General features: G+C 40.1%; 1 protein-coding gene across 4 annotated transcripts in view; it reads left to right on the forward strand.

Moving 5' to 3' along the window:
- RBMS3 (RNA binding motif single stranded interacting protein 3) overlaps nt 1-24443 on the forward strand; it is a 707347-nt gene that overhangs the window by 675986 nt on the left and 6918 nt on the right. For 2 of the 4 annotated variants that reach the window (XM_019508786.1, XM_019508785.1), the window contains 3 exons: nt 14286-14366; nt 16770-16897; nt 20191-22804. In XM_019508786.1, coding sequence (XP_019364331.1) covers nt 14286-14366; nt 16770-16897; nt 20191-20197 — 216 coding nt within the window. In that variant the 3' untranslated portion in view covers nt 20198-22804. Of the gene's footprint in view, nt 1-14285; nt 14367-16769; nt 16902-20190; nt 24403-24443 lie in introns of those variants that run through there. The other 2 variants (XR_002095924.1, XM_019508787.1) reach the window with 2 other exon arrangements.

Below are 24443 nucleotides of genomic sequence, written 5' to 3' on the forward strand. Positions count from 1 at the left end.
TAGAAATAGAGGTAATAGCTCCTTGGTGCTCTTCCGTTGAATCAAAAGATGAAAATGTTTCTGGGCATTAAAAGAAATCAGAAGCTAAAAGGGAAAGTGTTTGTTACTGGTTTCTGTATTTCATTGAATTACAACTCCATCTCACTAGATTACAGACCAAAGCACTAGTCCACTGTGTTTTTTCAATCTGTCAGGCTGCTGGGAACCGACAAATTAGAAAGTAAAACCCCCAAGGAAGAAGAGATTTTGTTCTAGCTTGAGTCAGTGAGTGCCAAAATTTAAGGTATCTTTTGTTTTTCTGTTCTATAGAGGATTCTAAGATTTCTAAGTAAAGAAAAGCAGTTCTTCTCAGAGTGAAAAATTTATTGTAAAAATGTATTCAGCAGCAATGTGATTTTCATCAGCTTCTACAGCCATGCAAATGTTTTCATGTAGCTCTGTTAGTGATGCAGTGTCTAGACTTCTTGGGTTATAAAAAGGAGCTGGCATAAATTCTATGGCTCCTAAAATGCAAACTCATTATCACTGTACTCTCTCGCACACAATGTGGATTTCATCACATGATATAAAACTACAGATAATCACTAAGGGTAACACTGTGTAAACTTCACTCTAATTGGTCACACTGATTAAGGGGTATAGGTTGTATTCCATCCAGGAAGAGCACAGACCAGCTGCAAATGTTTCCTCAGCCTGACAAAGGGTGTTTGTACCTGAAAGCTTGCAAAGAAAAATATTTCCAACTAGTTTAGTCTGTCTAATAAAAGATATCTGGTTTACTCAAAGAACCCTATCACACTGGTTAAGGTGCTCACAAAGCAGTCCCATTTGTGAAGACCCAGCAGGGGAAATGATGCTGAAAGGAAACTACCATGGGTTCATCATGGGTAGATCCTGCCAGACAAACCTTATAGCCTTTTATGACCAGGTTACATACTGCCTTGACACAGGAGCTGAGGCTGATATCATCTACCTGGATTTTAGGAAGGCCTTCGACACAGTTTCGCATCCTATTCTCATAGGGAAGCTAGCAGGTTATGGAGTGGATGCCTACACAGTTGGGTGGGTGGCCAACTGGCTTAGGGACCACACCCAGAGAGAGGTCATTCTTGGCCTGGAAGGAGGTGGACAGTGGGGTCCCGCAAGGTTCGGTCCTTGGACCGGTGTTATTTAATATCTTCATCAGCAATCTGGATGAGGGTGTGGAAAGCACACTCTCCAACTTCACAGCTGATACCAAGTTATGAGGCAAAGTTAACACACTGGAGGGCAGGGAGCAGATACAGGCTGACCTGGACAGGTTGGATCAGTGGGCGGAACGAAATGGGATGCAATTCAACAAAGATAAATGTAAGGTACTCCACCTAGGAAGGAGGAATCCCCAGCACACCTATAGGTTGGGGGATGACCTCCTCAGCAGTTCAGAGGCTGAGAGAGATCTTGGAGTCATAGTTGACTCCAAAATGAACATGAGCCAGCAGTGTAACGAGGCCATCAACAAAGCCAGTCACATCTTGTCATGTATTAGCAGATTCATGACCAACAGATCAAGGGAGGTGATGATCCCCCTCTATGCAGCATTGGTCAAGCCACAGTTGGAGTACTGTGTCCAGTTTTGGGTTCTGCACCTCAAGAGCAATATGGAGAATCTGGAGAGGGTTCAGAGGAGGGCCACTCGCATGATTAGTGGCCTCCAGGAAAGACCCTACAAGGGGAGGTTGAGAGGTCTGGATCTCTTCAGCCTTCACAAGAGACATCTGAGAGGAGACCTTGTAGCCACCTATAAGTTTATCAATGGAGGACAACAGGGAATTGGTGATGCACTATTTACCAGAGTGTCCCAGGGAGTAACTAGGAATAATGGCTTCAAACTAGTGAAGAGTAAATTTAGGTTAGACATTAGGAGGAATTTTTTTACAGTAGGGGTGGCCAGAATCTGGAATGGGCTTCCAAGGGAGGTGGTGCTATCACCTAACTTGGAGGTCTTCAAGAGGAGGCTTGATAGTCTCCTGGCTGGGGTCATCTGACCTCGGTCCTCTTCCTGCCCGGGGCAGGGGGTCAGACACGATGATCCATTGTGGTCCCTTCTGACTCTACTATCTATGAATCTACTATTTTCTAAGTTTTTATGATCATATAACACCTGATCAGTTTTGTTCATGCCATCTGTCCTTATTCAGCACTTATTCTTAAAGACATTCTGTAACCAAGGGAATTAGCTTACCATAGCCAACATCCTCTTTCCAACCATTTGAAATATATTAAAAAAGAAATTTAAAAAGATCTACAACAGTGCTATGTTATGGTATAATTCAAGAAGTTTGAATTAGTTCAAGAATTTTTAATTAATGGTCAAAAGCTTGATAACTATGATTATGTAGACAAGAAGTCAGTACATCTGTAATTAGTACCTTTGGTATTGCTTGGTCTCTCCAGAGGGTATGCATCTATATGTCGGCCTAATATAACGGCTTGGAAAATTCTGTGAAGTGAGATGTGGTCAGTCTTTTCCTTATGAGGAAAAAGCAATACATCACAGTCTCGAAGGTTACAAAGTTCTGTGATGTTAAATGCTGTGAACTGTGGTTTGGGGGGTCCCCTTATAGCCATAGGCCCTCTTATGCAGAAAGTACCCCTTTACTATTTTCATCCTCATCTGTGTGAAATTGCACAATTCTTGGACTGGATCTCTAGGCTGAGCTGAATGAGAGATGTATTATAAAAGCTAATTTGGTGTCCATAGTAAACAACATGTGGAATTACACGGTTTTTACTAGCCATGTTCACTTAACCAGTTTAACTAGTGTTGTCCACCAGTAAGCCCTATTTCTCTGGGAGCCTGCAACAGCTTTGAAGTGACACTAATTAATTAATTTGCTTAATTAAAGCAAAACATATTTTTATTCTTTTACCTAACTGCACAGAGCACACAGAACAAAGAGACAAAGTCAGAAAAAAGTTCATTTTCTTGAGTCTTACCTATACGTGAACCTTTTGCACCTGTCCATTCCCTTCATAACACTTACTTCCATCTCTGGTTGGGGGGGAGCCCGCTGCCCTGCTGTAGAATGCTTACTGTCTCCATCAGAGTTACCCCTGAGCCATGGCCATTCACCCCTTTCTGGCCTAGATCAACATATTTAAGATTTTAATATTCAGTTTGACCCTGGGGTCAGGCCTAGGAAAAGCATACCTTGATAACCTGGGTGGAGCCAGGCAGGGATATTCCAAAATTCATAGCCATTTTCACCATTATTGCCTTAAGGACTCTTGGATTATACCTTAACTTTACCATTATTTCATTTCCTGTTTGCTTCCCCCTAATAATTTCCTTTGATTTCACTCCTTGTAGTAAAATAGGATAATTCTAACAGGCTCACTGAGGTGCCTATGATATTTTTTTTAAAATCACGCACAGAATTCCCTCCTTCTTCACAAGACATATACATTTCTTTATGTTTTCTTAAATCTTTGTGAGGTTTTTTTTTTCCATTCTTCTTTGCGTGACCTCAGAAAGACAGAAACAGAAGCCCATTAGAGCAAAGCGTGAGCTGAATGAGAGATATATTATAAAAGCTAAATTGGTGTCCATAGTAAAAAAAAAATCTGAAATTTATGCAGTCAGATATCATGAGGTAGACACTGCACTAGAACAATGTACACTGGCAGTGCAGAACAAAGCCACTCTGTGAAAACAATAGCAGCTTAAAGGTAAATTAGAAAAGCAGTGCTTCAAGCTATGGTTCTTTTCCTTGGTAAAATTATTCAATTTTTAGTAGTTATCATTAGAAAAATTATAGTGCCAAAAAGGCACCTTTTTACTGATTTGATCTGTTATCTCTGTCTGAGAATCATTATTCATTTTACTGAAAAGGAAAAATAAATAAATAGTTTCTACCTTCAGTCGCACAAGGGTTGTGGAAGTTGTGGAAGAATGAGCTACACCTTTTCTGTTCTGATATACACATTCAGCTGAATGACTGACTGCACTACAATGCCAGAATCTCTGTTCTTGATAGTGGCATGTGACAAAGAGAACATAGCCCCTATTTCAATCTTTACAGCCCTATATACTAAAAATATCCTATTTTCTCACATACAACATACCCCCTTCCAAATAAAGCATGCACTTTGTGTTTGGAAAGTAGAATGTAGGAAAGACATTTTTCTGGAGTCATGGCTCACTTTGACGTAAAGTAAATCGTGCTATACATGAAGTGTGGTTTCAGGAACTTTCTGGTCTGGCAGACTGTCTCTTGCAGTGCCAGACTTTCTGGATTTACTCTACCGTACAAGACAAAGCCCAGACCCTTGCAAAGGGTAGTAGCAAGAAAGTTATTTCTTCACTATAAGTAGTTCTTTATATAAGTTCTTGTAATTAAAATGTTTTTTCCACATCATAAGCCTTGTACAGATGCTATCAAAAAGCTCACTTGCTACCTCAGGTACAAGCTACAGTGCTCAGCCCATAGCTGCAGCCATGAGATTGTTAACACAAGACTCTGTCCTTTTAGGGGAAAGGTGTATGTTGTATGTGAGAAAATATGATATATACTTATTTTGTATGCTGAGCAAATGTGAACCCACCCCCACACACACACACACTTCCCTGCAGTAAAACCTGGGGCCGTGTGTAGCTGAAACAAGGGGCATGTGTGCACAACACTTTAAAGTGGGCTAAATGCTTTTGCACTGCTTTAATGATGTCAGTGTTTGCACACCTCAGCAGCATATTGTGTGTTAATTCCAGCCGCTGTAGCGAATTCAGCAGTGTAATTGCACCTTAAATGGCTTGGGATACAGCAAACTAAAACTCCTCCAAGGAGTTTTAGTTTACTGCCCCACCAGCCACGGAGCAAAGCACCGGGCTCCATGCAGCTCAGGGGCTCTGCAGGCAGCCTGGGAAGGCAGGCTCACCCCAAGAGAGGAAAAAAAAAAAGTGGTGAGCCTGATCTTCCCATCCCCCCAGAGCCTGCCTGCCTGAGCTGTACAGGGGCCCAGTGCTTCCTTCCATGGCTGCAGTGCCCTCCAGAACTGCCCGAGCCGGGTGCCTGAGGGTGGGTGCCTGCCACTGACGTAGAGGGAAGCACCAGCCCCTCCCCCACTCCCTGCTGGTAGCTTGCCCTCCCCTCCCCTCCCCTTCCCGGAGAGGCAAGTAAGTGAGTGTGTGCACAACACAGGGGTTTAAAGGGCCCTAAATTGAAGCGGTGTTTTTAAAAATCCACTGCTTCAATTTAGGGTCTCCATTTTATGTACACATGCCCTTAGAAAGCAACCTTTTGTGTGGAGGAGGGAATTGCAGAGTTCCCTCAATACACAGTTCTCAACCTTTTTAGACTTGAGGCACCCCTTTATAGACTCAAGGCACACCTTGGAAAATTCCAGCTCTTAGTTTTCACTCATTTATTGACTACAGAAAAATAATAGAACAGTTCTCCTGTTGCAAAGAACTCAGGAAGACCACAACAGGTCAGAATGCTTTGGATGCTATGGATTTCTATTTGAAATTGCTGGGTTTATCTTGTGAATCATGCATAGGTATTTGTATACGTAACATTGCTAACATTGTGTAGCACCCTGCAGTACCTTTGAAAGGATTTCAAGGTACCCCAGGGTGCTGCAGTACCCTGGTTGAGAATCACTGTTGTAACTGTTTTCCCTGTGTTAGACTGATGTGTGTTCCCAGACTGCACCAATTTCCATGGATAAAGGAGAAGCAAGTTAAACCAAGCTGCAATGTCTTTGTTGTAGCCGTGGTGTCTAGAAACCTAATGAAGCTGCACTTCCAGGAAATTTTTCAGCCGTGGATATATATATAAGTATACTATTAACGTAGAATACTTAACATAGGTTTGAGCAGAGACAATAAAGCAATTACAGGCTACATGATCATACTGAATCTCTGTGGAAAGTAGCCTTGGATGCAGTCCCTCAAACTCACCAATGTAACCAGCACTTTTCTGAGTCTACCTGCTGCCCCTGGCACACATCTCAGGGTCTAGATGAAAGAGCAGGTGATATGTCAATGAGAGCTGACAGATTCCAGTATGAAAACAAATTTGGGATTCAGCAGGCACATTGTGCCCCTGCTATGGAAATCACTGAAAAGTATTACACAGCAGAACCTCTTCACCCACCTTTCATGGAACGTATTTTGCCAACTGTAAAATATGTATAACAACAAATGAAAGTAGCTAGAATCATTTAGTTTAGAAAGGATAGAAATCAGTGGGGACTTGACTGAGCTAACCTCAAATGTGAGGTGCATAGTGAAAATTGATCTCTCTCTTCTTTTGACCTGAAACCATTAGAAAAGGAATCACTCAGGACTGACTTAGTCTCCTGATCTAGAAAATACATTTAGCAGAGCAGGTTCTTAGTGTTTCACTGAAGTTGATCTCACTGTATGTGGACACAAGGGGAGAGATATTGAAGGCACAACAGTCAGCTAGGGCAGGGGCAGGGGCAGGCAAAATATAGCCCATGGGCCATTCTATCTGGCTTGTGGGTCCTGTAAAAAAAATTAGAAAATTTGTATTTATCTACCCCTGGCTGCCTGTCAAAGATGACAGGAGCCAGGGGCAGTAGGACCCAGGGGAAGTCAGCAGCAGAACTAAACAGCCTGAGCAGCAAGTCTGGCCTACCCCTCCCCCCCTGAGCCCCAGCTGAAAGCCTCTGCCTAGCAGGGACTGCTGGAGGCTTCTGGCCTGGGGCTGTTCCTGCATCCCTATGCTGAGGGAAATACAGATAAGGAGGAGGTGGGGGAGGGAGGCAGGGGTGGACTGCAGGCAATCAGGGAGGGGCAGTGACTGGGCGCACAGAGCACAGTCACAGCTGGACAGGATTGTGGGGCCCACACCAGTGCACCAGTGCCAGCACGAGTGGGGCCCGTAACAGCAAACCCTTCCCCTCCATGCAAGCCACAACCCTCCCCCACACATTCACAGTTCCCAACAAAACCCATACCCACACACACCCACACCTATTGACTCCCCACACACAAATCCATACACACACACCCACATACCCAGAAACCTATACCTACCCTCCACAATATACAAGAGTAAGACTTCATTTTAATCTATTGTGCAATCACCTCTATGTACACTACACAAACTCATGTAAATCAGGACAATTTTTTTTTTACATAAAATTAATGAATGTTGTAGTACATGTGGGATTTTCAGAACATAATTTGATATTTTTCTGGTTCCAAGATGGCAACCCCCCCCTTGCTGAAAGGAGAATTTCCCGTAGGCAAGGCGAGGGACTTCTGGTGGCAAAGGTCAGGGGTTAGGGGGCAGGACTTTCAGTCCCACAATGGTGACCAGTGGGTGGGGCACCTGTCAAGGGGCAGGGCTACCCATGCGGACCTCGATGGCTTGCCAAAACTTGGTAAGCAGCCCTCCTCCCGAAATAATTGCCTGCCCCTGAGCTAGGGCCTAACTTTCAATAAGAGGTTGTCTCTGCCTTTGAAAATCTCCGAGGGACTTAGATGCACCTTTGAATGAATGGCTGGATATTCTTGTCGTTAGGATGCTAATCTGGGACTCAGGAGATCCACATGCAGTTCTGTTCTCCAACACAAGTATAGCCTGTGTATTCATCCCTCATTTGCAAAATGGAAATGATAGTATTTACCTACCTCACAGCGGTGTTCAGGATAAATATACGGATTATGGGGTGTTCAGTTGCTCTAGGAATGGTATCTCTTAAATGCTTATCATTTTTCACTGTCCTATATTTCTGCTACATGCCTATGGTGTGACACTGATAGTTGAACTACAATCAAAAATACCATATTCATTCAAGTATAAAATAAGGTCTTTTTCTCCCAGTCACCATGAGGGGAAAAAGCTCCTCATCTTATATTTGCACACAGGAAAATCTTATTATAAATACATCTACCTGGCCTGCTCCCTCTACCAAGCCGTAGTCTGGGTCTTCACCTCCTGCATGGCCTCCTTCCCATCCTAACCCCAAGCTGCCTGCTTGCATAAGCTCTGAAACTAGCAGTTAGGTGTTCATGTTGCTTTCTCTGGAATTGGGCTCTTCTGTTTCTGGCATGCTGGGTGTAGTCTCTTGTTTTCCCGTTCACACTGACCCACCACTCACGTGGTTCTGGTACCAGAGTCTGAGGGTTTTCCATACTGTGTATTGCTGCCTGAACTCTTACAGTATCTTTTCATCACGCAGAAGGCTCACATTCAGTTTCCACATGCCCCTGCCTCTCTTGGGCTGCCTCCCGATTTCTGCTTCCACTGTCAAGAGGCAGTGGCTGGAGAAGCAGACAAGTGTGGCCTTGGCTTTAGCTACCATCCACCCATTGGGAGGAGGATGAATTCTATGCATGATTTTGACTGACCTGAGGAGTCTACCTGGGTGAAGTTTCACCTAGGTCCTTGGACTTCTTTGCCTGAGTCCACCAGGCTATGTTCACAAAATTAGGTAATTCAGCACCCTGGAGGAAATGTCCAGTCCCTTCTTTTGTCCTCTACTTATTCTGTCTCCCTTCTCAGTGATGCAGTTGGGATCTCCTGCAATCACCATTGGCCAGGTGCTGGGCACCACTACTGTCATGTTTTTAAGGAAGGCATGCTTCACTGTTCTTTTAGCTAGCACATATACACTTAGGAGGTCAAATCTCCCTCCCTCTTTCTCCAGGGTGACTCCTCCAAGTAATCTGCCTGCAGTAATTTTTCTGTGCTGCACTTAGTCTCCTCTCAAACCCCTGCTGCCCTATGTCATTGGCTGCAGACCAGAATGAAAGTCCCTGCTGCAAGCATTTCTTAAACAAAGCATAGTCTTTAGAACTAGGAAGACCACATTCCTGAAGACAAAGGATGTCTGATTGCAATTGCCTGAGGGTCTGTTTAATTGTGTCCCACTTTTCCTTCTTAAGCAGGGTTTTTATGTTTATTAGTGCTATAAGAATCCCTGTGAGTAAAGCTGTGATGGGTAGTTGTACCCTTCCCCTCTCCTTTTTAACCTTTTGGGGTCTTTTTCATGCTCAGACTCAACTTCTCCACCAGTTTGTGGAGTTCTTTTGGGGACAGTGGTTTCTTCAGCCAGCTGGTGCAAGCTCAGGGGGACCCCGTACTTCTCTTATGAATGGAGGGGTTCTGATTTGCTTCTGGGCTTCCCAGGATCTCACCCCTTTTCCTCTTGGATCGGCATGTCTGAGTTAGTGCTTTCTTCAGCTTCTGGTGTCCTCTCCTGGTCCACTTTTTGGAGGTTTGCATTTTCCCTTTTTCTCTCTTCTTTTGTCTATCCTTTCCAGTTCCTCAGTGAAATCCTTCTCCCCCTCCTTTTTCCCAAGGTCCTCAACCATCTGACTTAGGGCTGTCACATTTTCTTGTTTCTAAATTAGGTTCTCCTTTCTGGAGGGGTCTTGTCCTTCTGTTCCCTCCCTTTCCTGGACCTTTTCTGCCACCAGATGTGACCAGGAAGATGGGGGAAGAGGATGCTGGGGTTTCTGCATTCCTCTCTTCGTTTTTGCTTTTATGTACATTACCATAGGACTGGGGGCAATCTTGAAAGATGTGCCCTTCTTCTCCACAAAATTGCACTGCCTGTCCTGCTTACAGTCCTTGGCTTCATGCCCTTTTTCTTTGCACATGGCACAGATTTTAGTTATGCATTGCACTATATCCCTCTGCTCCCCACATTTACAACAGAGCTTGGGTTATCCCTGGTAAAAGATGAAACCCCTGTGGGGTCTCAGAGAGATTGTGGGGGAGAGGTATTGCACGTCATCTGGGTTCCCAGGTTTGCTTTACTATTGCTTTGGCTTTCCAGGCTCCCATCCGTAACCCATGCCTGTCTATCACTTGCTCTACTTTCCCTACTTTTTTGCAATATCTTCTAAGCTAAAAACTCACAGCTGCTTCTTTTATCTGGGCTGTGTACATCTGGACTATAATCAGTTTCTTTCCTCTCTTGCCTCCCATGACAAATTCAGTCCCTTTCAGATGCAGATCTTTGAAGTTCAGTTTAAACTTTACCCCATTTTGCATGCAAAACAGGTCATTCAAACGTCTCATATTTACCTTGAGAAAGTCTTTCATGATCTTGACTATGAAGTCATCTTTCTCCAGGGGCTGATTTTCTTGATTCCAGGGCCAATTCTTTCAGGACCTCCACTTTCACTTATCTCCATTTTTTGTGTCCCCTGACCCGGAGCACAGCAACTCCAAGGTTCAGGGTTTTCACTCCCCCTCACAACTCACATGGGAGTCAGCCCAAGTTTTTGTACCTGAACTGGAAAGAAGAACACTACACTCAATCTAAAACCATCTTCCTGATCCGAGGGAAACCAACTTAATGATTGTGGTATCTCCCCCATTGCCACAAAATTGTGCAATCAGGATAGGTTAGTGCAGGCCATCTAAATAAGATACACAGCAGTGCCCATTGCACTCAGCCCCCCTCAGCACTGATCCTTTTTCCAGTCTTGCTAAGCTACTATGTTAAATATATTTCAACTTCCTCAACTCCCATAGTGAACTGCACCTTTTTTGCCATTCCCAATAATTCCTAGTTTTTCACCAGCCTTAAATGTCTGGCAAACATTACCAAACAGAACCCTAAACAGTTCACCCAGAATCCGTCTGTGGCCCCTCTCTCAGCCTGGTGCACATGATTAATGTGGCTCCAACTTCCCTGAGGTAGAGCTGGACCAGGTTGCCCTGCACCTCATCTGCATATAATTTTTTGGAGGATCCCAGGACTCATGACAAGAACACCCAGTTCCAATTGTGAGGGTGGGGGGAGTGCTAATTAGTACATGGATGCTTTGTAGGTATTATCTGGAGTACATGCACATATTGAGCAGTGGTAAGCTGTGAGTTCACCATGACTTGAAAGGTTATTGACTTTGCTGGGGTCCAGCCCAATAAATAGTACAGTAAATTACTTTTGTACTAATGTCATGTGTAGTTTGTATGCCTTTCTAGATCATCTGGATCACTTCTTGGCTTCTTGAAGGCTCAGGTCAAGTGTAGTGGATTTTTAACCTGGCAGGGGAAATACCATGTATCTGTGTCCATAAAAGCTGTTCTCCTGAACCACACTGCAGGAGAGCTGATCTTCTAGCATGGTTTAATACCCACTGAGATGTAGCAGCTTTAAGCCCAGTTTATGGAAATGGGAGTCTCTTTTGTCCCTTGCTTTCTCTGAGGGCCTTATGGCTAAGGGCAAGCAAAACCTGGGGGTATCCAAACCCCAAGCCTCTGGGCTTGGGCCTGCAAGTAGGATGCCTGCCAAAGGTTTTAGAAACATCTGAAGCCCCACATGTGGGTGGAGGATGTTTGCTGGTAATAGGACAACTTATGGTTCTGGACTCTTGGATTTGGAACTAGTTTGGGCTAATTTGGCCTCAGATACAAATTTAATTAAAAAAAAAAATCCTTCCTCGACCATTTGCTTGAGGGCAAGCCAAACTCAGGGGCATCCAAAACCCAAGTTATTGGATGTGGGCCTGGATGTAGGCTGCCTGCCAAAGGATTTGGAAGCATGTGAGGGCCCCAGCAGGGGTGGAGGATGTTTGCTGGTAGTAGTGCCACATTTGGTTCTTGAATGACTCATGGTTTTGGAGTTGATTGGGCTGATTTGAATTGAACCCCCCCCCCCACTCCCCGATTTATTTTCCCTGCTGTATCAGTGGAAGGCAGACAAATTCAAGGCAAACCTCCAATAATTAGATTCTGCAAAATTATAACAAATCTATAAATTTTTCATATATAGGATCTAACTACTAGAGGGAGGTCATCTTACAGTCAAATAAATATGGTATATTGCTTTATCTCTTTGCATTATTGGGCCTCCGTTAGCATTTAAAGAGCCAAATTTTCTTTCACTACAAGTCCAAGTACTTCAGTAGATCGGTGAATTTGTCCCATACTGGTTCTGAAGCACAGAGCTAAAGATACTTTAAATCAAAAAATGAATAATCTGTATTATGATAATTTTATCAAAGAGATATAATGAGCTATAGAGAAGAAATGGCTTTGTACGGCAGCACAGTAAATTAAAGGCAGAACTGGGAAACTCCCTTGATTTCCTTACACTACAAAATGTAGTATATTTAGAACTAATAAAAATAAATCTCAATTCATATATAGTTAGAATATAGTTATCCTTTGGGATATGCCACTCAAGGTTATTGAAACAAATGGAGTGGTATGAAGTTAAAACTAGTTTTCTGGCAGATAATAAGATTTTATGTACTTGTTTGTATACAAACAATGATGATGGTAGTCATATCTCATGAAGTGATTTTCTGCTGAGTTTAATCAAGAACTTTGAAGGAAATGACATTGAATAGCACTTTCCATTCTTCAGACAGATGGTTTTAATTTAAAAATGATTATTTGAGAGGAACAAGCTTCAGTGGATATTTAATAGTAATTGTGGATTTAAACAGTGATCAGTTGAGAGCAGCATTGTCTACTGGGTGGCACTACTTGACAGAAAAGTGAATGAGGTGGAAACAGAACTAGCTCAGTCTTTTGCAGGACTCCCTGTAGCTCCTAATCCTCAAGGCAAGAAAGTAGCCCTCTTGTGACTAGTGTAACAGGTATCTTGGGTCTAAGTCAGTAGCTGATTAGCATTCATTAAGGAAACACTGAACACTACTATATGCACCAATTCCCTGGTCAAGAAACAGTATCTACAGCAATACATCAAATACATTCTGAGTAGATTCAGCTCCTCAGTGCATCTTTGAAGATAACATGTATTGCAGGTGTCAGGCAGACAATTGGGAGATTGAGCATATTCTGTGGTTTTCTTTTTTGATTATATACAGGTAGGAGTGTGTAGTGGAGAGAACAAGTATACTGTTTTGAAACCTTTACTTCAATACCTCATTTAAGGAAATAACTATCCATTGCATTCATCCAAGAACTGCTTAAGAAAGGCTGATTCAAGGAAGAAAAATTCTTATTCGCCGTTAGCTGAAGAATGAGTTCTTAGGATGCTTGGGAGGGAGAAAATCTTACGGCAGTTAATACTGTGTGTTAATGTAATTTGGCAAAGTTTCAAGATATCTAAGACTTCGTGGGTATTAAAAATAATTCATATGTAGAAGAATGTTCAGTTAGTGCTCCTAGCTATGAAGGGGCAAGCTCTCAGATACTTATTGGGTGTGTCTACATGTTGCCATATGGCAATGTTGCTACAGCATCATGCTTTAGTACTTCCTTTTAGTACTTCCTATGCATGGTGCACAGTTACATTTTGCCACTACATCACTGTAGAGGCACACTATACCAGGGGAGTGTACCGCTACAGCAACATAGCTACTGATCTTGTGTAGACCCATATGATTGCTACATTGCTGTTGTGCACCATATGGCGACGTAGCACATTGTTATGTCACCATAGAGTGATGTGTAGATGACACCCATAGTGTCTTCTTTCTCTTTCACTCTTTATCCTCCTTCCCATAGCCCAGAGACCTGATTGTTTTAATTTGTGTGGTAGAAGGGTAATGTGAAATGATGGAATGATCTCACGACTGATTTTTTGTATATGTAGATACTAAGAGATTGTTTAGATTTTTATGTAACCATGAACAAAAATTCTGAGGGTGCACTGCAATTGTCATCTTGCTATTTTGTTCATAAATACAAATACCATTCTTTCCAGTTAAAAGCATATGACAAATAATATAATATAAATCCATCAGCAGCGCAGACCAGTGGCTCTCAATCTTTTTAGACTCAAGGCACTCCTCCTTAGACTCAAGATACCCCTTGTAAAATACCAGCTCTTACTTTTCACCGTTTTTGATAACAGAAAAATAGTAGACCAATAATAGAGTAATACTGTACTTCTATTGAAAAGAACTCAGAAAGATCACAACTGATCAGAATGCTTTTAACGCCATGAATTCCTCTTTGAAATGTCTAGTTTTATCTTGAATCATGTTTATCCACCTAACAGTGCTGACATTGCATGGTACCCCCCAGCATCTTTGAAAGGATCTCACAGTACTTCACTGTTGAGAACCACTAGTGTAGACCATGCACTTTCTCTGTTGCTTGCAGTGATATGTGACATCACTTACAAGATCAAGGAATATAATGATTAGCTGTTAATTCATTTCATGAATTAAATTTATTAATAAATGTAACTAAATTTATAGAATGTACCAGGCAATAAACTCTGTACTGTGACAAAATAAAATTGTGTAATGTTTCTAATATATCCCTCTGTAGTTTGATTTTGGTTTTCTCTTTCTAACATGTACCTGATATTTATTTACCTTTGATTAATTCCAGTATATGACTGCTGCTGCTCCTATGCAAGGGACCTACATTCCCCAGTACACTCCTGTGCCTCCAACAGCTGTCCCTATTGAAGTAAGTGTACCTCCATTCATGAAATAGAGTGAAGGGGAAATGAATCACAAATGTATGTCTCATTAAATGTATTGTATTAAAAAGGGTGAAAAATTACTTTCCCCTATCACAATGTATACTGCTCTTAAAGTCAGGATTGCCCACTTCTCTATTTCTTTTCATTTCTTTTCCTTTTTTCCTTTTTTCGGAAATTTTGCAAGTGCTCTTGTGTTTGCATTTGATTTGCCATGCTCAGCAAATGGAATAAACCACTGGTGACTTTTCATATATTTGGGAGGGAGATGGGGACAAAGCAGGAAAACAAAACCAGCAAGCAAGCCCAAGGGAGTCAAGAAGAGAAGATTGCCAAGAGGGTTTGACAGTGTAGGTAATTGCTGAAAACATACAGCACCCAGAAAAAGCGATTGAGCAATGGAAACCTTCCTCTTGTATATACAGACGTGGAGGATGCTGCACTGAGTGCTTTTTCATCCTTGAGGAAGGATTCGCTCCCTCCCTTCTTGGGGCTGAGTCATGCTGATGACATTCTAATGAGTAAGTATTTACTCAATCCTGTAGATCACAAGGTGCTGGGAGCACTTCAGCTCAACCTCCACTGCTGTGCATCTTCATGAGGGATTGTGAGCAAAACAGAAGGAGGGAGGTTTGGTTGATTTCTTTTCTTTTTTTTTTTTTTTTAAAGGTACATTCCTCTTAAATTTTGTATTATTCTCTTTGGTTCTGCCCCATTTTGTTAATAATTTTCCCTTATTCTGTGATAACATGAGGGATACTATGAGCTCCGTTACTTTTTCATCAGCTGTGTCTAGACTGGAGCTGATATTGTGACTGCTCCATGGATTGACTAGGTGGGGATGCTCTGTTAGCAGTTATGTTGGTATATTTTCACCAGTGCTCAAGTAGTTCCACCATGGTTTTTCCAGTGTCTCTGGTTGTAAATACTAAGAATCTCAAATGAACTCCCACATGGTAGGAAATGACAACCATTTTGTCATACTAAGCTTGTCTTGTTTAAATTTTCATTGCTTAAAGATAATTTCACCCTAAACCAGGCTTTGTTTTGTTCATATATGTATAGCATTACTTGGTTTGAATAGCTTTGTAAGTTATTAAAGCAGCACAATTACCCTGTTTGCTGATACCTACACTAAATTTGCTACGAAGTGGTGGTGGTAGTGGTGGTGATATTTATTTGTAATAACAGAGCCTCAGTTAGGAACAAGTCCCCCAGTGCACTAGGCATCCTACAAACAGAAAGCAAACTATGTTCCTTGCCCCAAAAATCTTGCAGTCTTGTTTAATCTAAGGAGCAACAGCCAGATGTAGGCAGACATTTGGCATAGATGGAAATGACAAGTTTATATGGATCTCCCTATTCAAGGGGGAATCATGTCTAAAACCTTTGGGAAAGAACTTGACAGTTTTTTCTGTGAGAAATCTAAAATGACCTACCCTTTTTTTTATATATATAGGATTCAGATGAAAACAAAATGTGAGCTCTTGATGGTTCTTCTTCTAGCTCCATGGCATACAATACACTAACAAACTCTGTTCCGAGACAAGTAAACCTGGCATCATTGATGTACTAACATAGAAGTAAATAGAATGCAGCTCATTTAACAAGCTTGTAGAGAATAATATATTTTTTAAATGTCAAAATGGAAATAAATGATTATTATCAAAACATTATTGCAAGTTTTCAAATCACATGCACATAATGTTGACTACATGCCTGTATATAAAATTACAATTAAACCTATAAATAAAAGCAGAGCCTACCTGGTACAGTGTCCCCTTATGTAAAATCTTTAGTTTATCTTAAATTTGCCTTACAAGAAAAAACGCTTCAAATAAAAATGCCGTATCGGTGCAAATATTGTGCAGAGCATGCTACAGATTCTGCATAATATGCATTATTTTATTGAAATATCCTGTAGGCCTTGATCCTATTCTTATACTGGTACAACTCAAGAGAAGTCAGTGTAAGCATAAAAGGAGGTTGTTATAAGTGAGTTAAAAATCAGACCAACCATGCATATGTAATGATAAAATATGTAGGATGAAATCTCAACTCGATTGAAACCACTGAGATTTTTGCCTCTGGCTTCCACAAGGTCAAGAATTCCCCCATAATTTTTCACTGCTGCATGTTAGAGTGAAGGGCTTCAGGCACTTTGCATATTTGAGACATTTCTCATTGCTGGGCTGGATTACTGGTTACATAGATGGCAATTATATCATATCAGCATATGGTTTTTGCTATCCAAGGCACTCTCAGTTATAGAAAGCAACAGTCCAGCTGCTGAAAAATAAGAAGTGGTAAGACAATGCTGAATGCCTCCATACAGTTCACTGGTGGGATTAAAATCAGTAAATTTTTCATGTCCCTATTTGCTTCCTTAGGGTGTTGTTGCTGATACCTCTCCGCAGACAGTAGCATCTTCATCACAGGAAGCCAGTGGTCAACAGCAACAGATGACAGTGGAAACATCCAGTGAACACGCGCCTGCATATTCTTACCAACAGTCTAAGTAAGTAAACTGTTTTTAGTGACCCCTTGGCCAGCTATGATTTTACCTCTTGACTAAAGCATGTTAAATCTACTGTTAGCTGCAGCAATATACATTCATTATAAGTCCACTGAATCCAATGGAATGACTCCATTGAATTTCTACCACTTAAGTTCCAACAATGTAATTAATTACAGACTTTTACTTGACCCCCACCATTTTATGTATGACTTAAGTGTCATTTCTTCAATGTGTACTGCTCACGCTGAACTCAGTATTTATCAAAGATTATGTTAGAAATCAAGTTATGGAAAAATATATAACTTGTTTAGGCAGATACACTATGCTTACCTCACTACAATTTGATTAAGATTTGTAACTGGTAAGGAAGCATAAATTCTACAGATTTGTTATTCATTGGATATGCAGACTAATGTCACAAGAAAAGGCTGTGAGGAGGCTTCATCTCTGCCCTCCCCCTTCCATGCCCAGCTCTTCTTCACCTCGCAAAATATTATGTGCTATACATCTGTATTTCTGAAAAGTGCATTTTACAATAGTAAAAATTTGGCTCAATATTAAGCAACAATTTCTAAAGCATCAACAAAGAAGTAATTAACATGATTAGGTGTTGATCTTATCATTTATAGGCAAGGAAAGATGCAGAACCTTAGAGAATGAATCAGAAACTATTTTTTACCATCCTGGAAACAAACCTGAAAACAAAAAGAGGACAAAAGTATTTTAAAAATGAACTGAGCATGAAAAGGATTTTGTACTGGCCTTATATATTAAAATAGAGAGTTAAATTAGGGTACATTTAGCTCTTTTTTTAACTAGGAACCACATTATTTACATTTATACTGTAAAGAATGTACTTATTTACATTTTCTTTACATTTATACTATATGGCTTCCTTGAATGTTGATTCTCTCCTAGTATGTCTAAACATAAGGCTTATATGCTATATCTATGTCTTCCAAGGATACATATGGAATTACACTAAGAATGAAGTAGGCATTCTGTTCTTTGACTTTGAGCATTCTATTCTACTTCATTAGACAGATACCTCACCCATTTTAAACTAAACAGTATTTCTCTCACTTGAAAAGCTCATAAATTTACTTATAATAATATGAAATCTTGAAAGTCAAGTTAAATGGCACTTCTTTTTCATGGGAACGCCACCCTCTTGCCTCTTAGCAAAGATCTCTCTGCTGGACATCAGGCCTTGGGCTTTAAGCAGTGGGTGGGAAGGTTTTCTGGAGCCATGGTTGGAAGGGAGGATAAATCCAATGCCAGATTAAAGATTACTACTGCCTGGGGAAACCTCATAAAAGAACAGACTTTTGGTCTCCCAAGAAACTTTACAGAGAAGCCCAGAGTACGTCAGTCACTTTAATGAGACCCATGCCAACAATCTAAGGAGCACACTCAGATGGGCAGGAAAACCACAGAAGGTGACTACTGGCTTAGTTTAAACAAAATAGGTGAAGGGAGAAGGGAACTGAACCCAAGGAAAAAAGGTAACAACCATAATACAAAGAGGCCACAAACACTCCTAATCAGTCCTCATTTATACAAGTGTCAACTCCCCTTTGAGATCATAACAAAAATCTCAGTGCAAAAGCAGTGATTAGGAGCTTCTAAATCTTTGAGTAAGGGTAATAAGTCATGGAGCCCACTTTGAGAGGATGCAACTCAAATTCACGTATCATTTTCATCATCCTGTTAGGGAACAAAGATCCTAGAAACTGCAGTTGACTCATGCCCCCTCCCCCACTTCCCCTTATGGTACCAGTAGAGGATGGTCAGTAATGAATGAGGAAATGGCTTTATCAAATCCTTAAGGAAATAAAGAAATGTCACATTCTGCCATCACTATACCTGGGGGTGTTTTTTTGTTTCACAATACTAACTGCAATCATTTTAGATAAAAATTTGAATGAACTGTTGTTGTTTGCAGAATTTAAGTTTTTAAGTTAAAGTTAGTTTCATGTTTATGGCTTCAGATAGGGTGGCTATGTGGCATATCTTTGAAATCATTAAAACATTTTCTGTGTTATCTCATTAATAAAAAGAAAAGAAAAGGGTCTCACCCTCCCCCCCTCCATTCCTTACTTGTGGCTCCCTGCCCCCTGTCCTGGGGAGCAATCAAGAAAGGATTAAACTGCCTGCCTGGCTTCCTCCACCAAGGTGCAGGACTGCTGCTCGTCTCTGGGCTGAGCCTGCCCAGGAGAGCAGCAGCAGCAGCAGTGGAACTATCGAGGCAGGCAAGTTAACCCCTCCCTGCCTGCTCTGTGAGATACTGCAGACAGCCACAAGTAAACCGAGGGAGGATAGTGAGTGGGGATATGGGGGGATAGGGCAGTGGGTCCAGTCCAGGCACTAAACTGTAGCCTAGAGTAGTTACACCATAATGTGACATGAGCTGGGTAACACAGATCAGAGATAATCCTGCCCTGAAATAATGCAACTTTAATCCATATAGGAGTGCTTAAAACTACTTTAAGGTGTTACTGTGTGTGCAATCCAGGTGGTAAGAGCTCCAGGAGTCACCTAAAATTACCCTATAACAAGGCCAGTAGACAATATTTTTAATAACAGCTCCACCTTCACAGAAAGATCATATGTCTTGCCAAGATTAGACTTTTCTGATACTTCAAGTTTACATGTACTACATCTCAAAAATATTAATAAGCTATTTTATTGTAGGGGTATAGGAATAAAAGGGCATGATGTATCATGTAGACCATGTCCCTTGTGTTAAACTAGATAGATTCCACACTGTGTTTTTTAATGTTTCACCTATTTAATCAATATCAGCCTAAGTGTTTCTACTGAATCAGCCATTAATAACTAGACCACCATGAAGTTATTTTCCCATCAGAAAATATCTTCTTGTTTGCGAATTGAATTTATCTTTTTAACTTTTTAATTTTACTACTAGTGGCCAAAACAAATAGGGCCACTTAATACAGCGAGTAGAATTCCCTTTGCTGCCTTACTACCCTGGAAGTATTTACATAGAATTAAAGCATGTATTCTTCTCATTTCAATGAGCAGGACTACCCATTAACCACAGCATTAAAAGGAGTAAATTCTTCAGCATTAAAATGCGTGAATGCCCCTCAAGTACAAATACTTTGCTTCTGCCTCACTATTTTCAGCTTAGTGCCTGTATCATATTTAAACAGCTGCAAAGTTCATTTTTCTTGGATACCTATTAAAGGGAATTGGGTGGAAAAAAGGACAGGAGCTTATTTCAAAGTTGTTTTGACTTAATGACCATTTTAATTCAATTGTTTTTACAGACAATAAACAAGACTGAAGAATGTCTGTCTGAAATCTTTGCCTTGAATGGAGAAACTTCATTGAACAAGAAGTTGGCTTCCAGTTTGCACAGGCGTCAAACGAATGCTTTTTTTTTTATTTTCTACCCTTCCCAATGAAAACAAAACAGTGTTTTTATGTGCTGTGCAAATGGTTCCGTCATGTAGTCTGACAGTTTTATTTTTGCTATAATTTTTTTAAATAAAGAGAAAACCCAAAGGAAAAACACTGGGTTAACATTTCATCTGGATGAACATTTGAATTCAGAATTTACCTGGAGGTATAGCTAGATTCTTTTTTTTTCTTTTTTTTCTTGGTTTTTTTTTTTTAGAAAAACAGCAAAACCGATGATGTCAAGAGGGAGCAAGCTGAGATGAAAACTAATGGTCTTCCTCAAAAAATTAAGCTACTCTTTTTCTCATATTTTTCCTTCTTGTTTTAAATCTAGCGTGTTTTTGTTTTGTTTTGAGGTTTTTTTAGAAATGTTTAGGTAAGGTTTATCTTGAATCTTAATTGCCTTAATTTTTAAGGACGTCAAAGGCTCTCAAGGCAAGCTGTCAACGTCTTGTTAGAAAACCCGAGAAGGAATTGAAACCTGCTTACACCAGTGTCAGCTGGTGTGGAAGTTTAATAGACTGAATTTTTGGGGTGAACAAAAAAAAACCTGTACAGTTTAAAAGAAAATGATTTTCTTCTTTTGAAGAAAACTTGATGATTAAAGAACTGTGGCAACTGAGAGGATTGGAAAAAGTGCTGGGACTTTTATGAACTTTGTCTTAAGTGTTGACAGAAAAAAAATTCTAGAAGGCTAAAGCATTTTACAGTAAAGTTATTGAACTGAGAAAAAAACTAACTGCATTATAAAAAATGCAGGGTTTTTTTCTTGCAGAATGCAGATTTTTTTTATTTACAAAGCGTGATCGCTAGCAAAAGCATTAGTGCTTTTTATCTGCAGTCTTTTTTATGAGCTTTAAGAAGTTTTTAGTCTGCTTTGCTTGTCACATTGCAAAAACCTAGCTTAAGAGCATTAAAAAAAAACTTAAGTAGATAGGAGCTTATGGTCAAAAAAGTGCAAAAAAAGCAATAGATAGAAGAAATTGTTGACAATTTCTGTAGTCTTTCCTAGTTGTGATCAAATGCAGCCTATGGATGGCCTATTTTATACCAAAGATGAAGTGACACCCTAACGCAGTCCAGAAGATAGAGTTTTTTTTTTCTTTTTTTATCTTTATTTGACCTACATGGCCGGACCAGTTCTTACTTTTTGTTTGTTTAAACTATCTTCCACTGGTGTTTTACATACTGCCTATGTTCATAATGAAAATTTCAGAGTAATTGGTACTAGAAACACATACCTGCTGTGTTTTGGAGAAATTCAGTGCGAGGACATCTGGGTTACCAACTGGTCTTGAGTTGGGCTTTAATTTCTATGACCTTTTTGTTACATTGCCTGTTCTTTTGTATTTCTACCAAAACTACAGTCTTCCTTCTGAATTCCAACATCCCACAGATTCATTTCCTCACCTCAGTCTTTGTCATCTTCCAGCATGCATAGCCACCTTGATTCTACATCTGTTTTTCAGTAATGCATTTGAATCACCGATTAGATGCCACAAAAAGCAAATTTTGGTTCTCTTTTAAATTCTCTCAAAGGGAAAATTAAAAATTGCTTAGATTAATGCTGTTATGCAGGCAGGAAGTAGAAATTCATTTTCCCTTCTATGAGTTCTGCTTTCTTAATTTGTTGGCTGACAATCACTAATTAGTATGATTAGGCAAAAGACAGTACCTAAATTGGATCCATTGAAATCTACTTTAGGAATGACAACTATTTTACAATGAAAAATGCTGATTAAAATACTTGCTTTTTCCAAACAAACAAAAAATAGAGAAGCAAGCCAGAGTAAAACAAGTGATTTTTCTGTAAGAAGATTACAGAAAAGCAGCATTTAAATAAAGACACACACACACACACACACACACGAAGCCAAACAATTGAACTTTCCTCCATCAAAGAGAAAGGGGAAGCTTCACTACAGTTCTTGTGGTGCATTAGAAACAGGGTATCCATTTAAAAAAATAAAATATCAATCATTTTTATATTGGATTAACTTGATTCAGCCACCCTGATTCTAAGTGAGATCTATGGTTCCCTTAACTGATCTTTTTTTTTAAAAAAAAAAAGCATATTTTTTTAAAATTACTAAAGTAGTACCTTATTTTTTAACATAGTGGGGGGTGTGGGGTGGGGTTACCCAAGCAAAAGGCTGCTATATATGCAACACGTCAAAGAGAAAAATGGGAACTCATCTGGTTAGCCACCATAGATACAGGGCTTGGTTTTCAGGAGAGTCAAACTACTTAAAACTCTCTTTGCCTTCAAATGGAGTTTTTAGTATTCTGAATACCAGGCCCCAGAAAAGTAATGTTTTTTCCCTCTATTTTGTAAAAAAAAAAAAAAAGAAAGAAAAAAAAAAAGGCCTCTAGCTTTTTATTTTCTTTTCCACATGCTTTCACATTGCTGTTTACTTTTTGTGAGTGGCACACGAGTTTTGTCCTTGGAGAAGGGTGTCCCCATTCAGAAGCGGTAGGGGGGAAAAACAAGCTAGCCTTATTTTCTTCCTTTTTACACTGTTTCTCTTTTTCTCTGAATTCTTTGTACAAATAGAGATAACCCCAGGCACAATTCAATTGAATATGAAATAAACATGTGTTGTTTTGTTTCTGTATACGTTCTGTTACACAAAAAAAGTCTCATTTACTATCAACAATGAGGCTACAAGGTAGCTACCATGTGGCTGATGAGTATGCTGAGGTACCTTCCGGTTTCTATTCAGAACTCTGCTGCTTTATTTATACATTCAGAAACATTTTTGGTATTATTTTCAACAAATAAAGTTAGACAATTTCAGTGTTTTTTATTAAGCCAGACAGGCAAATAGTTATCAGGATGCCTGTCCATTTAAACTGTTTTAAGTACATTCTGTGTTAGAACTGTTTCATTTTTTACCATGCTACAATGTTGACTATTGTTTGAAAACCAAAAAAAAGAACAAACAAAGAACCAGAAGGAAGAAGACAATGGATCCTCTGAATCCAATAAACTATCTTTCTTTCTTATCCCCAAACTGATGAATTGGTACTTAAAGGCTCACGAGTTACAGCTTATGAGTTATAAACAGTAATATATCACCAGGTAAGATATATGTAAAATATAAAAAAATTTTCAGAAAGGGGAAACCTTTATTTGCAAGAATCAAAGATGAGATAAAGGAATATGGATGAAGTCTGTTCAGTGCAGCAGACCTGCCCCTTGGGTATCATCATAACACAGAGATGCCCATTTGCTTCTGAAAACTGAATCTGGTTTGCTTTATATTCTACCTAACAAGGTTTTTAGGGGCATTTGTTTTGAGAACCAGTCTAGTTGGTTCAATATCTAGGTCCTGCCAACTTAGCCTTAAATATCAGGAGGGTTTCTGGAAGGTTGCAGAAACTGCTCCAGAAGTCAAAGGCAATGGTGCCTGTTGCAACTCTCTGGAAATCAAATCAAATCCGTAAGTTAAACTGCAGATATACTTTCCATCACACCTGAACTCTTGTAAATAGTCTGATTTAGATATTTGGTTGGGTTTTTTTGTTTGGGTTTTTTTTCCTTTGGAAAATAAGTAATAAGAGGGGTGTCAGAAAAATATGCATCATGGCTGGAGTATTCTGAATACCCAGGATATTGGATAACGGCTATAATGGAACTGAATACAGTATAATATGTAGCATTAGCAGGTGCTAGTGACAAAGGCAGAGTCTAATGCAGGGCGCTAGATCCTGGCTGTTCCAAATGAAATAAAATGCTGAGGTAGTTCTCTGTCTTGCTCTACTGCTGGTTTTATTAACACTTCAATTATGACAGCCAGCCATAGAATTTGGGATGCCCTCACGGTCCCTACCATTGAAACAGACTCTTAAAATGTCCCTAGCTGCTGCATACTTGTATGGTTCTGTTTCCCAAGGGATTTAGACTGCCTTTCTATGATAAGCTGAGAAAACCGGTGTCATGCAGAACGAGGCCTATTTTAGAGCAGTTGCATCATGATGTATTATTTTCTACTGTGGATGCATGCACAACTGTGGAAGATGAGAGTTGGTGATCAGGGAAGTGAGGGATTCTGCAATGGGCATAAGCATTAAAATAGGTTTTTACATGAGTAAAAATCAAATGAAGGGTCTTATTTAT

The sequence above is a fragment of the Gavialis gangeticus genome, unplaced genomic scaffold (genome assembly GCF_001723915.1).
Source record: "Gavialis gangeticus isolate Ggan-Ray unplaced genomic scaffold, GavGan_comp1, whole genome shotgun sequence".
NCBI lineage: Eukaryota > Metazoa > Chordata > Crocodylia > Gavialidae > Gavialis > Gavialis gangeticus.